The 14,931-nt window shown below is 31.5% G+C and overlaps 2 protein-coding genes, 1 long non-coding RNA gene and 1 other non-coding gene across 9 annotated transcripts in view; 2 read left to right on the top strand and 2 right to left on the bottom strand.

Annotated features, from left to right (window-relative positions):
- LOC149478646 (uncharacterized) overlaps positions 1-14,931 on the top strand; it is a 329,584-nt gene that overhangs the window by 152,249 nt on the left and 162,404 nt on the right. The window lies entirely within an intron of this gene.
- Positions 767-6,338, bottom strand: LOC149478655 (epithelial serine protease-like). Its single transcript, XM_089708511.1, has 8 exons — positions 6,235-6,338; positions 5,270-5,321; positions 4,637-4,796; positions 3,632-3,798; positions 2,774-2,881; positions 1,888-2,036; positions 1,339-1,447; positions 767-957 (listed from the first exon to the last, which is right to left on the bottom strand). The coding sequence occupies exons 1-8, from the start codon at positions 6,283-6,285 to the stop codon at positions 815-817; spliced, it is 939 nt and encodes a 312-aa protein (XP_089564637.1). The 5' UTR covers positions 6,286-6,338; the 3' UTR covers positions 767-814.
- Positions 9,177-14,931, bottom strand: part of Prestin (solute carrier family 26 member prestin) — a 31,053-nt gene continuing 25,298 nt past the window's right edge. For all 6 annotated transcript variants that reach the window (XM_089708648.1, XM_089708653.1, XM_089708649.1 and 3 more), the window contains 4 exons: positions 14,430-14,553; positions 10,884-11,057; positions 10,433-10,559; positions 9,177-9,335 (listed from right to left, as the gene is read on the bottom strand). In XM_089708648.1, the coding sequence (XP_089564774.1) occupies positions 9,190-9,335; positions 10,433-10,559; positions 10,884-11,057; positions 14,430-14,553 (571 nt within the window). In that variant the 3' untranslated portion in view covers positions 9,177-9,189. The remainder of the gene's footprint in view (positions 9,336-10,432; positions 10,560-10,883; positions 11,058-14,429; positions 14,554-14,931) is intronic.
- TRNAV-AAC (transfer RNA valine (anticodon AAC)) lies at positions 10,170-10,242 on the top strand. The gene has a single exon. It is a non-coding gene; the product is annotated as a tRNA-Val (tRNA).

Below are 14,931 nucleotides of genomic sequence, written 5' to 3'. Positions count from 1 at the left end.
AACTCATTCATGCATATCAAATTAGTAATTACCGTATTTTTTAATCGGTTTAAAGTACATTTGAAGTATGTATTCAAAATGTTCATAGTTAATAGTATTTTCAAATTTCTTGTAATCTATCTATACTATAATAATATTATAAAGCTGAAGAGTTTGTTAGTTTGTTTGAACGCGCTAATCTCGGGAACTACTGGTCCGACTTGAAAAATTCTCATTTATCGAGGAAGACTATAGGCTATATAGACCATCACGCTACGACCAACAGAAGTGAAGCCACGAGGGTGAAACCGCGCGGAGCAGCTAGTTTTAAATATAGCTACGCAGTGTGTCGTCTCTTAAGAAGTATTCTAGTTTCAAGTTTGCTAATATCATTATATCACGACTACATAATGTATTGTTATGTTTTCTATAACAATGCATGTGTTTCTATTTATCATTGTGATACCGAATACTCATCAATACAATTTTCTTCACATAGCATCTTATCACTTATGCAATCAATGTATTGCATAATCATCGAGTCATGCATACTGAAAATATAACATTTTTCAAATTTTTAAATATAAAAATGAATGTTTGTCTGTATGTCCTTCATAAAATCGTAAAGTATGTATTTGATTGCATGATAATTTTTAGCAGAGTGTTTTGCATGAGCTCAGGAAGGTTTCCGAGTTGATACGGCCAATCATCGACACTACAGGCGAAGCTGAGCTGTACCTACATTGTACACATATAAAAATAAATAAAAAACTTAACGTTGGTAAAATTTAACTTTTATTGTCTCATGTTACTGAAGTTAAAAAGCTTAATTATATTATTGCATTTGATCAATAATCAATACTGGTTCTGGCTCCACGTCTGGTTCGTTTTCTGGCTCATTGTCCTCGCTGCTCCAGTCAAAGTTAAGACCGGTTACTTCAGTGAACCATTTTTGGTAGAAACCGGGGCGGACGTATGCTATAAACAAAAATTAAAAAATAATTTATATGTATGTTAGTTGTATGGTATTTTTTATATGGGCCCTAAGTTGTCTGTAATAAATAAATAAGAACATATTGAAAATCAGCACTGAAAAATGGCTGCTCTACTTTTGTAGTAGTTTTAAATTGTTCCTTGCTATCTATGTGAATTTAAGTTTTTTTCTGATTAAAAGAAACGAATTAACTAAACATTATGAATAAACTAGTTTCATATAATTCGATGTTTTTTAAACATTTTTTTTGACAGACTTGCAGTATACAAATACCTACTAATTATTTTCATATACGAATAGATGGATGAATTAAAGTTATTTATCGACCTTTTTTAATTAAGTATCTAATAAATCGTAAGTCTAACCTGAAGGATGAGGTCCATTGCACCCAGCAGACGATCCAAAACTGACGATACCAATCATGGTGGGTTTACCATCAGCGTCGACGATGGTGAGAGGGCCGCCACTGTCACCCTACAATGAAATATATGATAAATCTTATTAATTATTTTAAAATCTAAATTAAACTTGTTTTCGGTTATTAATAATTTCTTTAAAATTTATATGTAATTTTATTGTACAAATAGATATGTAATATGAATGGAATGATTGAAAAAAAAGAACATGATTACAAAAAGGCCTTTATTGCTGAATGTTAACGTAAATGTTAATGTTAACGTTAATGTTAAAGTTAATGTTAATGTTAAAATGTTCATAGGATTCTAATATAAATATACTTATATGTACGTAATTTTGATATATACCTTGGAAGTTGAAAGTCATGTCCTAACTTTTAAATATTAACTCCACATAATACACGATAGGTTTTGGAAAATACAGAAGACGTAAGGGCCGAAAAGGGTCCGGGAAGTGGTTTTGTTTATCTCTATTTTTATTACAAAATTCTGTTATACCTGGCAGGAAGATTGAGCTGTGTCATTGTAGGATTCTGCGCAAATGGTCTGCTTTTGGATGACGGTACTGCCCGGGTAGAACATCAGACACTGCTCATTGGAGATGGCGCGGAGGTACACCCATCTCAAGACTTCAGATGAATCTCCACCTGTAAAAGAATTTAGTATTATATTATCTGTGGTTATACGTTAGCAAAAACAACTGCATTTATCAATTTCAACAATGCATATTGTTGACTATTTTATGTACCTTTTAGATAAAAAACAGGAGTAGAAGCTTGAATAATACAATTCATGGTCAGAGGATTCAGCAAATTATGAATTTCGTGTATTTCACATTGAGAATCGGCAATCCAATAGTATAAAGTGGACAATTTTGATATCTAGCTTTAAAGCATTCAAATTTTATAATTTTAAGAAGATAATTTCAAAAAATAAAAAAGCGATCAAATCCCAACTCATTATTTTTTTCTATTCTTTAACAATTTCTCACGTTGAGAGATTTCAAATACTAGGTACCTATCCTAACTTTACTGAAAATCCATAGCATGAAATTGTAGTTATTTCACTGTTTATTTTCGTAATATTTGCAATACCTAATAAGAAAGTGCAAGATAGACATACTACAGTACCTATATTTCCTATCCAAATGGTATTTTAAAAGTGAAACTTTTATTACATCGTCTCAACCTGTTTGGTCTGTGTAGCGCATGTCGCGTGTATCTCGGCTGCCGAGCAGCCGAGTAGGTATACCTACTCGGCAGCCGACCGACACGCGACATGCGCTACACAAAGCAGTGTTCGGAACCGTGCGAACAGTTTCACTTTTACCGTGGTTTCATAAAACCACACATGACACAACATTTTTTATATAATAAAATCATACCATTCCATCTGTCGTCTGTGAGTCCATAACCACTGACAGTCACTCTCTCTCCGATGTGTTTCAGCGCGGTCTGCTCGCTGCTCTCCAGCCTGCAGGGCTGGATGTATGCTGGAATTTATATTTAATCATAAATAAATTTTGTAACTTTTTGTTTGTACAATCTACTATATAAAAATAATTCGGGTTTTCCTTCCTGACGCTATAACTCCAGAACGCACGAACCGATTTCCACGGTTTTGCATTCGTTGGAAAGGTCTCTGGCTCCGTGAGGTTTGTAGCAAAGAAAATTCAGGAAACATTTCAACAGAAAAGCGGGAAAACCGGGAAAATCATTTTTCACATACAGCGCCTTATGTAACATTTCGTTTGGTGTTTAAACTATGAAGGTGGTATTTAAACTTTTTATTTAAATTTGGTGGCGAAACGGAGTTCGCCGGGTTTGCTAGTTAGTTTACATTGAGGGTAGTACATGTAACTCAATGTTAGTTTATAACTTTATAGCGTACAGACTGCTATCATATATAGAAAACCACTGGCTACGTTATTCAACACTAATTTACGAGATTCTATGCTAAATAGACGAATCAATCACTAAAGTAAGAACGCGGTGATTGATTCGTCTTTTTTTCAAGAATTTTTGAGGTTTTTTTTATAGTCCAAAATCAGGACACTCGAATTTAAAAGAATCCTTGTAAATCGAGTGTAATGAATCATAATCATCAGAAGAATAATATTTTTAACATATAACTATGTAGTTACCAAAATGTACCTACTGTAGATATATATTTTGTCACCGAAACGCTTAAAAGGTTCCTAATCTTCCAATACAACAAATATCGTTAATTACTATAAACTCACGGCCATAAGGAATATGCTGATCAATGCCCAATAAAGCAATATCATCAGTCTGCACCCGGTTCACGTTCTCTTGGTACTGAGGGTGGATGTACTTCCTCGTCGCCTCCACGATGTACTCCGGACGCGTGAGGTTTGTGAGCCCAAAGCGGACCACGAATGTGAAGCGACTGGAATATTTTGAAAATAACAATTTTAATAGATTTTACGTAATAGACAACATTTTACGTGGTTCAAATGTTGCAGCCAACTAGTTTTATCAGCCGTTTTATTGAAAGCCTAGATTATTCATTAAATAGCGCTGTGTTTATTAACTGCTTGATAGATATCGAGCCGTTCGTGTTTTGTCTTATAGGCAAACATCTAACAAATATGGAAAAAAGCTTGTCGCAATATTTTAAATGCTCCAGTAAAACACTAGATAATAAGATCCCAAATTCTGTGGTTAAGTACAATGACAGAAAACGGATAAACGGATTCAATTATTCTACGAATATTATTATTTCTAGATTTTTTTTAATTATCTTAAGTCTGAAGCACACTTTCAGTGCATGACTCAAAAAGTTAATTACTCTGTCATACGCTTAGCGATTAATTAAATGATGGATGAGTACAATTAAAACATGATTATAAAGATAAGACATAATATACGCTTAGAATTGAGAAACTACACTTTTTCGCTTCGATTAAAAAACCCATTGACTACTAATTTATACATGTTTGTGCTTTTTCACCGATTTCATCAGAAGAAAAATAATTTAATGTAAAAAAAAAAAACTGGTAAAATTCACAAAGAAAAGCAATACAGGCTATTTCAAATATTTGACACTTTCTGTGTTTCATTAATTAAAGCTATTGCATGCTATGCCTTCAAGCCACACCTCCGTGTCTGTCGGAGTGGAGAGCGTGAGGTTTTTTCGTTACGGAATTTCTGGATTCGGTCCCCACGCTCAAGGCCCGCGATAGAAGCTATGCAATAGCTTAATTATAAATAATAAAATTCCATACTTAGCCAAACAGTGAGCAGCGGTGATCACCCAGTTGTGATGGATGATGGAGCCACCACATGATGATACTCCAGCATTTACGTTCACCATACGCAAGCTGATCTGGTAGGGGATCTGGCCATCTTCAGCTTCCCACCCGGCTACAATACGGGACGAAGCACCTAGAGATATTAAATGAATTTTAATGGTACATTCTGCAGCTAGTTTTGATCTATAGCCTTTGTAATGAGAAGGAAAAGTGTTGTCATAGCGAAGAAAATTCTATGTATAAAGTACGAATCCTGTAGGAAATCTTATTGAGATTTGAGAACATACAATTTTGGTAGCAAGTTTTTAGGTGTCCGTATCCTATTTACGTAAAACGTTTTTCGAGTTGAAATTTTTATCGTTTAAAGTTTGGCTAATAAGTAATCACTTCGACTTCAATACGATTAACTAGGTACCTATAAAATAGAAAAAAATAGATGCATTACGTTCTCAACATTGTAAGATTTTTTTTTACCTATCGTGTTAGATCTGATTCTTTATTTTTTCCTTTTGCGTACATACTGTGAATATAAAATAAGATTTTGGAGAATTATTTTTGAAAAGTAATGAAAATCATAAAAAAGTGAAACCTAGGTGTGATACTTACTACGAAGGTGTTCAATGTACGCCGGTTGTAGTGGAGTGTTCAGAGAATCTCCCTGAAATTTCAATTATTTATTTATTTTTATTTATTTATTCTTTATTGTACATAATATACCAAACATAAATAAGCTTTACTATAATTAAATACAATGAAAACACACGGCACATACGTACTAAAAGGCGGCCTTATTGCTCAAAAGCAATCTCTTCCAGGCAACCCTGATTGGTAAGGAATGTATGCTAGAACGCGACTTGGCGCCAATTCAATAAATAATAACATAATTCAATAAACAATTCAATATAATAAACAATAAACAATAAACAATTCATAACAATTCATAATTCATAATAAACAATTCAATAAATAATAATAATTACATGGTTATTTATTTAAAATTAAAATAAAAAAAATGTGTGCATGTACTAATGTACACACGTAAGAAGTGAAACTTCTTTATGACCTTATTTTTCAAAAAATAATTTACTATATGCAACTTTATAGAAATACATCGAATCACGCGTGGTAGGGATAAGAAAAAGATGGCGCGTAACGAAAAAATGTTACACTAAATTTTTTTTCAAACCCGATTTAAAAGAAGTTTCACTTCAATAATTTATGTAAGTAACAAGCCTCTCTAGTTCTTTTTTGTCTCGGTTTGCGTCAGTTGCAATAGAAACGATTTTGATGAACCTTTATTTTACAAGTTTGTTGAAGTCCTATAATTCCTATACAGGTTCTTTAATACAGAACCATTTTACACACCGTAAACTGAGAAAGCTTAGTTTCCAATTATTTCACTATAATTCTGAAAGATGTCTTAAAAATGTTTTCAAAAGACAGTCAGGCTCTAATTTCTAATGATATGATCCTACTGTTGGCTCTTCCGTTTTAAAACTGTATTAGCCAATTATTTATCATATTAGTTATTTATTTATCATATTATAACTATAATTATATCTAATATTCACCTGTCCCAGCCCAAGGGCGACCAAAAATCCAAACAACAAGTATGCTGCCATTTTGACGACTAACGGATTTTCGTTTCAAAAAATCCCCTAATTATATTTCTATCGGATAATTGTTATCTTATAATCTATAGATGATGAAAAATTAACGAAAAATTATCACATTTATCATAATTAAAGTGTAGGTATTGCTTTATTTACGTAAATTAGGTACCTATGTATTGAGTATCTTATAATCGCAATCAAATTTGGTTAAAACCAAATTAAGCGGAAAAACATATTTCATGCGTATAATCTTCACATTTGTTGTATCTTTTAAATTACTTTATCTGAGTGTGATATAATTTTATAATTTAATTCTGATTTATAAGTATTATTTTAAATGTAACGATGAAAGTATTATGCGCATTATGCGAATAGGTCATGTAGTTTTCGATATATGAGACTCATATTGTACATGGATGCAGTGTGTTCCTTAAAATGACAGATTTGTTAGTTAAATTCACAGTAACTACATAATATGTTTGTGTTTTATAGGGCATGGTGATTTGTAGACCTTTTTTAAATATTTATATTTACACAGATATAATAATTAAACCTGAGACAACTGTCATACCAATACACATTTATATGTGTGATATTTTTTATTCAAAAACAGATTCAATTTCTATTTTCTACATCTACAAAGAATCTGTATTCGCCGGCGCTACCGCGGCACTAACTTAAATGACAATAAAAAATAAACAATTTTTTAATGTTTTATGGACTCTCTAAGATATTTTATATGATCTGGCCAAATGTCGATGACTAAATCGTGAAACGTTGACGATTTAACCTATGTTGGCCATTTCATGAAATGAGCAGATCTACGATATGGCCACGACATATACATATATAAATCTCGTGTCACAATGTTTGTCCTCAATGGACTCCTAAACCACTTAACCGATTATAATAAAATTCGCACAACATATGTAGTTCGATCCAACTTGAGAGATAGGATAGTTTAAACATGTAGGTACCACGGGCGAAGCCGGGGCGGACCGCTAGTGTTCCTATAAGTATTAACTTATGGAAAATTAGTGTTTCTTTATCAGTTTCTTCAAATATAAGGTTATCTAGTTATATAGGCATACAGCAGTAGGTTTGAAACAATTTAAATGAAACTCAACATGTACACAAAATAACATTTTATTAATATAAGTTACAAATACGCATCTTAGGTACAAATATCACAATATTACATTTCACTTAAGCACGCTTAAGTTACACTTGTTTTCATGTACTATTATAAAAATTCGATTGAACAAATAAAGGTTGGCGCACACTAACACAAATTGATAAAATTTACTTCAAAAATGTACTAAAATATAAAAGTATGGAATGGCAGTTTATCTTCGCGTAGTGTGCGCTAATCCTTATTTTTTGTAAAAAATAAATAACTGATTTTATTTGTAACATAATAAAAAAGTAAAAACTAACAATTAGGCAAATATGTAATCAAAATAACTAACTATATCACAACAAAAACTATTTACAATTGAGCTACTTCAACTAAATTATAACTAATTAAGTAATAAATTCCATTTTAAGTAGAATAAATTAAAAGCGAAGCGAAAGCGTGGCGATACGTTTCGAAATACAGTCTAGTTTTTAGACATTGCATTATAAAAATAATGTTACCTTATTTAGATTCGATATAAAAATAGGATCGTTTAATAAAGTAATTGAACTATCAGTAATAAAAGTTTCACCAAAAACGATAACGCAACGCTTTCGTATCTTTATTCAAGAAACTTTCAGACTTGGAAGTCTATTACAAAAAATGTAAGGCACTAGCCTTGTTCTTAGTAGATTTGTTCTCTTTTATGTCTTTCATTAAACTTCAGTACAGAAGTATTTCTAGGAATCGAACCTGTGACTTCTAAAATCATAATCACTATATCAAAAGATTTGTATTTAAAGATAAACATATTTTAAATACATCTTAAAACAACAAAATATTAACACTAAAAATAAATCGATATTAATTTCATAAAAAAAGTCCGTAAAAATTATAGTATAGTTCATTGTACGTGGACCTTTATCTTAATCCACTTTATCCAATGATTGCAATATTGATAAATAATTGGGTTTTTATAAAATTTTTACTAAGAATTAAAAATAATTACCTAATAAGTAGAAAAATTAAGTATCTTTTGTTCAATTTGGAAAAAATCTATTAAGTAAGTACTAATATTGCTTTTTAAGTAACAATAGTTGTAATGTTTTAAATAATAATTTTAAGAAATTATAAGTACTACTGGTCTATGTAAGGTCTAGGATACAATTCCGATTTTTACTAATATCTTTCATGCCTTTTTGATTATTATAAATAAATCACTAATTATAAATTCCAATTAGAGGCTAAACACATTATACATATAGAAATTTTAAAACATAAGTGAGGGCCTAATGATGGAATATACATATTTAGTAAATGAGAAATTTTATAAAGAACAGAAAAAATTCGATCACGCTTGATTCGAACCCGTATCTTTCGCCGATCGAGTTTTTTCTATTCTTAAAAAAAATCATTTATAAAGCATTTAAATGCTATAAAACTAAACATTAAAAATATTCAGAAGTATATTTTAGCGGTATCTTTAACCCAAACATGTTTTACCAAACTGTGACTAAATTGGTCACAACAAGTATAAAGCATTTGGATGACACAAAAACAAAAAAATATTAAAATTTAAGTTGGTCACTTCAAAACCACATGAATGTTCAATATAAAGTCCCATGTCCCCTAGTGGGGTAAGGGGCAGATGCATTATACATCTGTTTCACTGATCGATTTTCTTTAGGGACAAGTAGGTGATCAGCCTTCTGAATCTTGAATGTTCAATATACTTATTGGAATTTTCATCATCATCATGATATACCCTCACACCAAGATCTTCTGAAAGCTGTTCATCATGAGCTGATCATGATGGTGGGTTCCTTCTTCGCTTCCAGCACCTTGAAGTAGACCACAGCATCATGGACCGTGGGAAAAGTGTCTAGTTGCAGCTGTTCTGATTCGAGGGAATTGTACCTTTCTATCATCTCTAGGACTGGACCTGGAAAAAATTATACAGATTTAGAAAGATAGACTAGTTTTTAAGTAAACTGTGTTTGAGAAAAGTTCCATGGATACAGCCAAAACTCATTGCAGGTAAAAATTAAATCAGTCAAAAAATCATTAGACACATCACTATCACTACATAGTATAAAACAAAGTCGCTTTCTCTGTCCCAATGTTCCTATGTATGCTTAAATCTTTAAATCGCCCGCTTTGTCTAAAACATAATAAATTATATACTAAAACCTCCCTCTTGAATCACTCTATCTATTGAAAAAACCGCATCAAAATCCGTTGCGTAGTTTCAAAGATTTGTTTTATACTATGTAGTGATATCCAAAATTGTAATAAAATTTGCTCTAGTGAATTTAGTGTACTGTTACAATTAATCATTTCATTTTTATCAATACATGGATCACGCTTTGGCTGATATTTGACCTCATTTAGACACCTTTCACCCGCCTTCCTCTACACGTATCGCAATGAAACATACATACGATAAATAATCTGAATTGTTACGAGACAAAATTACAATATGTATCATTAATATACATGGAGAGACAACTTTTATATGAGATACTAATTTTATAAATATAAAGAGTTTGTTTGTTTGAACGCAATAATCTCAGGAACTACTGGTCCGATTTGAAAAATTATTTCGATGTTAGATAGCCCATTTATTCAGGAAGACTATATATCATCACGCTAAGACCAATAGAAGCGGAGCCACGCGGGTGAAACCGCGGAGCGCAGCTAGTGTATTGATAGGTCTTATCTTCTTCTAAGATAATCCACAAGGCAATGTATTTATAAATTCGAGTGTGACAAATAAGTTTCCGTGGTGTAGCGGTTATCACATCTGCCTAACACGCAGAAGGCCCCCGGTTCGATCCCGGGCGGAAACATAGTTTTCGTATTTTATTTTTTATTTTTTAAATGTACCGCTTGCTTTAAAAAAGGGGAGATATTTTTACTTAAGTTTTTTTTTAATTACAAGAACATGTACATAATATTATATTTGAATAAAAACATATTTAACTGTCACAAAATCAGTTTAAACCCAATTTAACGGTCACAAATCCAGTCACAACTCACCATTAGCCCCCGCCAGAAGCACTGCTATATTATTGGCTACCAGTTCCCGATGTGCGCTGACCAGACTCTTGATACCGGGCGCGTCCACGTATGATAGTGCTGTTGCGTCTATTATTACGCATTGTATCTGAAACAATAAATATTTTTCGTTAAAAAAAAACAAAAAAAGTGAAACTTCTATGGCAAGATACCCAAATCGTCGCCTTACTCCATGACGTGACGGTATTGCCATGACGTGACCTTTAAATAATTTAACTCTCAAGTGTCAACGCGCCAAAAGAACTTTCATTGAAAAAGAAACAAAAAAAATTGAGTGTAGGAATATATACGTAATAAAAATGTTATTTAGTGACACGAAGACATATTATATACATAAAAATGTCGATAAAAAACTCAAGTTCTATAAAATATTCTATTTTTATAAAAAAGTTCACATTAAAAATGAACTCACCCTCCTCCCAATATTGGAGTCCCACTCGTACGAGTCGCTCTTGGTAAGATTTTCCTCCTCTACCTCCTTCATATAACCGACTTTCCTAAAAAGAGTATCTTTGAACAGATTCTTGGTCGCGAAGTTGAGACCGCCGCAGTAGTGGAATATCTTGATGCCGGGGATTTCTTCAGCCTAGAAAAACAAATTAAATTTTAGATTTTTGTAAGAAAAATGCTATTAGAACTAAAAATATTTACATAATGAAAACTTTTAGTTCTTTACTAAAAGTATTTTAATACTAGTGTTAACTTCCGGATGATTTACTTAACTAAAACAGAATCTCAAGGGACATAATATATATGAAACTACAGTTTCATTTATATATTTATGTACATAAATATGATAAAAAGGATCTATACGATATTAAAATTTATAATATTCCGAATATGGGCAACTAGGTTTCCGCCCGCGGCTTCGCGCGCGCAGTCAAAGAAAAACCCGCATAGTTCCCGCTCCCGTGGGATTTCCGGGATTGCGTCATTTTCCCGGGATAAAAAGTAGCCTATGTCCTTTCTCGGGTATCAAAATACCTCCATACCAAATTTCATGAAAATTGGTTCAGTAGTTTAGGCGGATTGAGTAACAGACAGACAGACAGAGTTACTTTCGTATTTATAATATTAAGTATGGATTTTCAAAATGTAATATCCATATTTTTCATCATTAAGGGCGTTTGTGCACTACAAGGAATTTTACTGTCCGGCATTCCGATTTTTTTCGGTCCGGTATGGCACGCCATTAATCTAAATCTTATCTAAATACTAGCTTGTGCACTACATATACGTAATTTTACTGTCCGACATTTTACTTTTCCCTATTCCGGATGGTTTTTTGTGTCTACGAGTCGCTGTAGGTATAATTGTTTTCGAATGCCCACTTGCTTGGATTTCACTCTTTTTACAGCATACGCCAATTGAAAGCAAGCTCTTGTTTTACTTGTTTTAGCTGGCAATGTGATTTGAAAAGTCGGTATTGTTATTTTTACATACATTGACCATTAATTATCATCTAAGTAAGTGTTGGTAAGTTAAAGTGCAAGTGGGAATAGCTTTAGCTCCTCGTCACCGATTAAAATAAATAAGTGAAACACGCATTTTAAATCTCTTACGGAACTTTACTTTTTATTATAACGAAGTAATATAATATTTCATCTTCTATATTTTTTACTCGTTTCTTGTAAAATGCAAAAACAATCATTAATGATAGCATTATACCGCCTAACATCCTTGAACTGTACCGCACTGATCCGAGTAAAGACGGACAGGTGCACAAGCCAATTCATCGGTTTTTTCATGCCAAACCGGACCGTAAAAAATCGGAATGCCGGACAGTAAAATTCCTTGTAGTGCTCAAGCGCCCTAACTTATTATTGATGAAAAAATAAAATAAAACCTATTCCCATTTTACACTAACAACAATCAACAACAAATATTCATTCATTGTCATTCATCCTGTCAAACGAAAACATGTCACAACCAACAAAACACCGTTTTCACATGAAATAATATAAATAATAAAAAACTAAACCAAAACTGAACAAAATGCGTTTATTCACAGATAATAAATACCCATATCGCATTAATAATGAAATTGGTGTACTTGATATAGCAAGATGGTGGATAATATTATTTTTAAATATTCTGCTCATGTGCTGCATACAATTCTTTATATTATCACTAAAGAATGAAAGAGAAATAGAAAATATGGTCGAAGTTATTGTTCTGCCCAATGAAGTTTATTAAATAAAGCTTTGTATGTTTCTTTTCATTGAATGAAAATGTGTGAAAATTCAATAATAATAATTCAAGAATTTCACCAAGGACTTATATATTTTAATTCTAATTTTACAATACTAGTAGGTACTATATACATAAATATGTAAGATATTATCAATTAATAATAATAATTTATTAAATTTCATTGAATTTTTAACTCAAAGCCAGCTTAGTCGCCTCATTAACTTTGTGAAAAAATAATATACTTTTGATAATTTACAAGTTAATATTATCTTATCTAATATCTTAATAAATATTATGTAGATAAATAATAAATATAAATACCTAGCTACTCTATAACAGTTTATCAAGGTAATAAGTCTCTGATCACAGTTATTTTATACTGTTCAGAGACTCTCAAAAAGTATCTTAATTTGGTAGAACACAGAAGCCGTAAATAACATTCGAATGTGTTTAGTATTTTCTGTAAAAGTTTTTCAATAGCGCGATTTAGTTTGAAGATTGATGCACTACCGCCATCTACTGAGAATTTAACAAATTAAAATTAACTAGAAAATATTATTATAAAAAGAAGTGTGTTGTATAGTAGAGCCATTTTAATAGGCAACATTTGACAGTTCAACAAAATTCAAGAACGTAACCTAGTAACGACGACATAGAATAACATGATATTTCGTTTTGTTAGAACTGCACATTTGCTTGACTTTTTTCAATTACAACTACATATTTATAATAACAATGACCGATACAAGTAATTTTAAGATTTCATTTTACTGATAAACCATTTTAAACATAATAAACAATTTCTGAATTGAAGAACTGACGTCACTACAATTTTGTGTCAATAAACCTTTTTTCTTTTTAAATACCAGAGACGTTACTCTAAAAATCGAAATATGACATCTAGAATCGAATGCATTGATTACTTGTGAATAAAAATTATCATAAATTAATAAATTCGATTGACAAATGTTTCAAATCCGTATCGATTAATTCACTTTAATCGATGTTTTTAAGCAGGTTACCTCTCTTCGAAGATAAAATTGATAGACGTCAAATGTTGCCTATTAAATTGGCTCGACAATAGTATATTTTTTTCGATAGTAATAATATATTGCTGGCATGTATAATAATATTATCATTAATTAAATATTACTTTTGTTAATGGCGATTACCCCACACGTTCGTCAATGTATATTTGCTAAACAATATGTTATTTTACGTTTTGTCGAATCATTTCAAAAATTTTAAAACTATAGCTACAAAATATATAACAATAACATATTTTATCAAGAAACCAACAACAAACATCGAGAAATATATAATAATTAAAACCTTTACAAATGGTGTAACCTGCTTATGTTATAAATATAATATGTGATTATTTAAAGAATTCGACATGTAGGTTTTTTTTTCCATAAAAACTTTCTAGTGTCCTTTCTCAATCACCCTTTTAGAGCAAATGTCTGGAGCAACTTTTATGTAATCTTAATCTTTCTTAATACTATTATAAAGGCGAAAGTTTGTATGGATGTGTGGATGTGTGGATGTATGGATGTATGGATGTTTGTTACTCTTTCACGTAAAAACTACTGAACCGATTACAATGAAATTTAGCACACATATAGAGGGTAACTTGGATTAACACATAGGATAGGTTTTATCCCGGAAATCCCACGGGAACGGGAACTATGCGGGTTTTCCTTTGAAAATGCGGGCGAAGCCGCGGGCGGAAATCTAGTAATATAATAAATAAAAAAACACTCACAGCTCGATACCTCTTAATGTCTAGATATAAATCTGTATCTAGAACTCTGCCCAAGAGGCAGGTGTACGGTTTCTGTGACCTGCAGAAAAGTGCCCCCACACTTGCTAAGAGACCTGCCCCTAGACTGAAATAAAAAAAAAGATGTATTAAAATACAGTTAAAATTATTCAAACAAAATAATATGTACTGTAAAATAGACTGAAATTAAATAATAATACGAATTTAAACATTTAATGTTAAATTTTTATAAACTACATCGTGTGTATTTTTTATTGGTGTAGTTTGTTGACAAGAGAGAAATATTGTTATAAATTATAAATTCGAATTTGTGTGTGTGTTTTGTAATGTTACAATTGTGTGAAAATTGCTGAAGAAATTCCAATGAAATTTATTATACAGAGAGATTATGTCATCTATACAATCGTTGATAAAACAACTATATTATATTGACTCCTTTATCTACTGATTCCTCTTTACGTCTCTAGGTGGCGTTATAACTTAC

Source organism: Colias philodice, chromosome 21 (genome assembly GCF_061535455.1).
Source record: "Colias philodice isolate Cphi_HAF_F1 chromosome 21, ilColPhil1 Martin Lab GWU primary, whole genome shotgun sequence".
Taxonomy (NCBI): domain Eukaryota; kingdom Metazoa; phylum Arthropoda; class Insecta; order Lepidoptera; family Pieridae; genus Colias; species Colias philodice.
Note: the sequence above shows the minus strand (reverse complement) of the source record. Positions and strands in the feature narration are given on the sequence as shown.

Excerpts from the sequence above, each read along its gene's own strand:
- LOC149478655 (XM_089708511.1), bottom strand. The coding sequence starts at position 6,285 with ATGGCAGCATACTTGTTGTTTGGATTTTTGGTCGCCCTTGGGCTGGGA. Across the intron at positions 3,799-4,636 it reads GCTGCTCACTGTTTGGCTAA|TCGCTTCACATTCGTGGTCC; the intron begins GTATGGAATTTT and ends AAAATATTCCAG. Across the intron at positions 2,882-3,631 it reads TCAGCATATTCCTTATGGCC|CATACATCCAGCCCTGCAGG; the intron begins GTGAGTTTATAG and ends TATAAATTCCAG.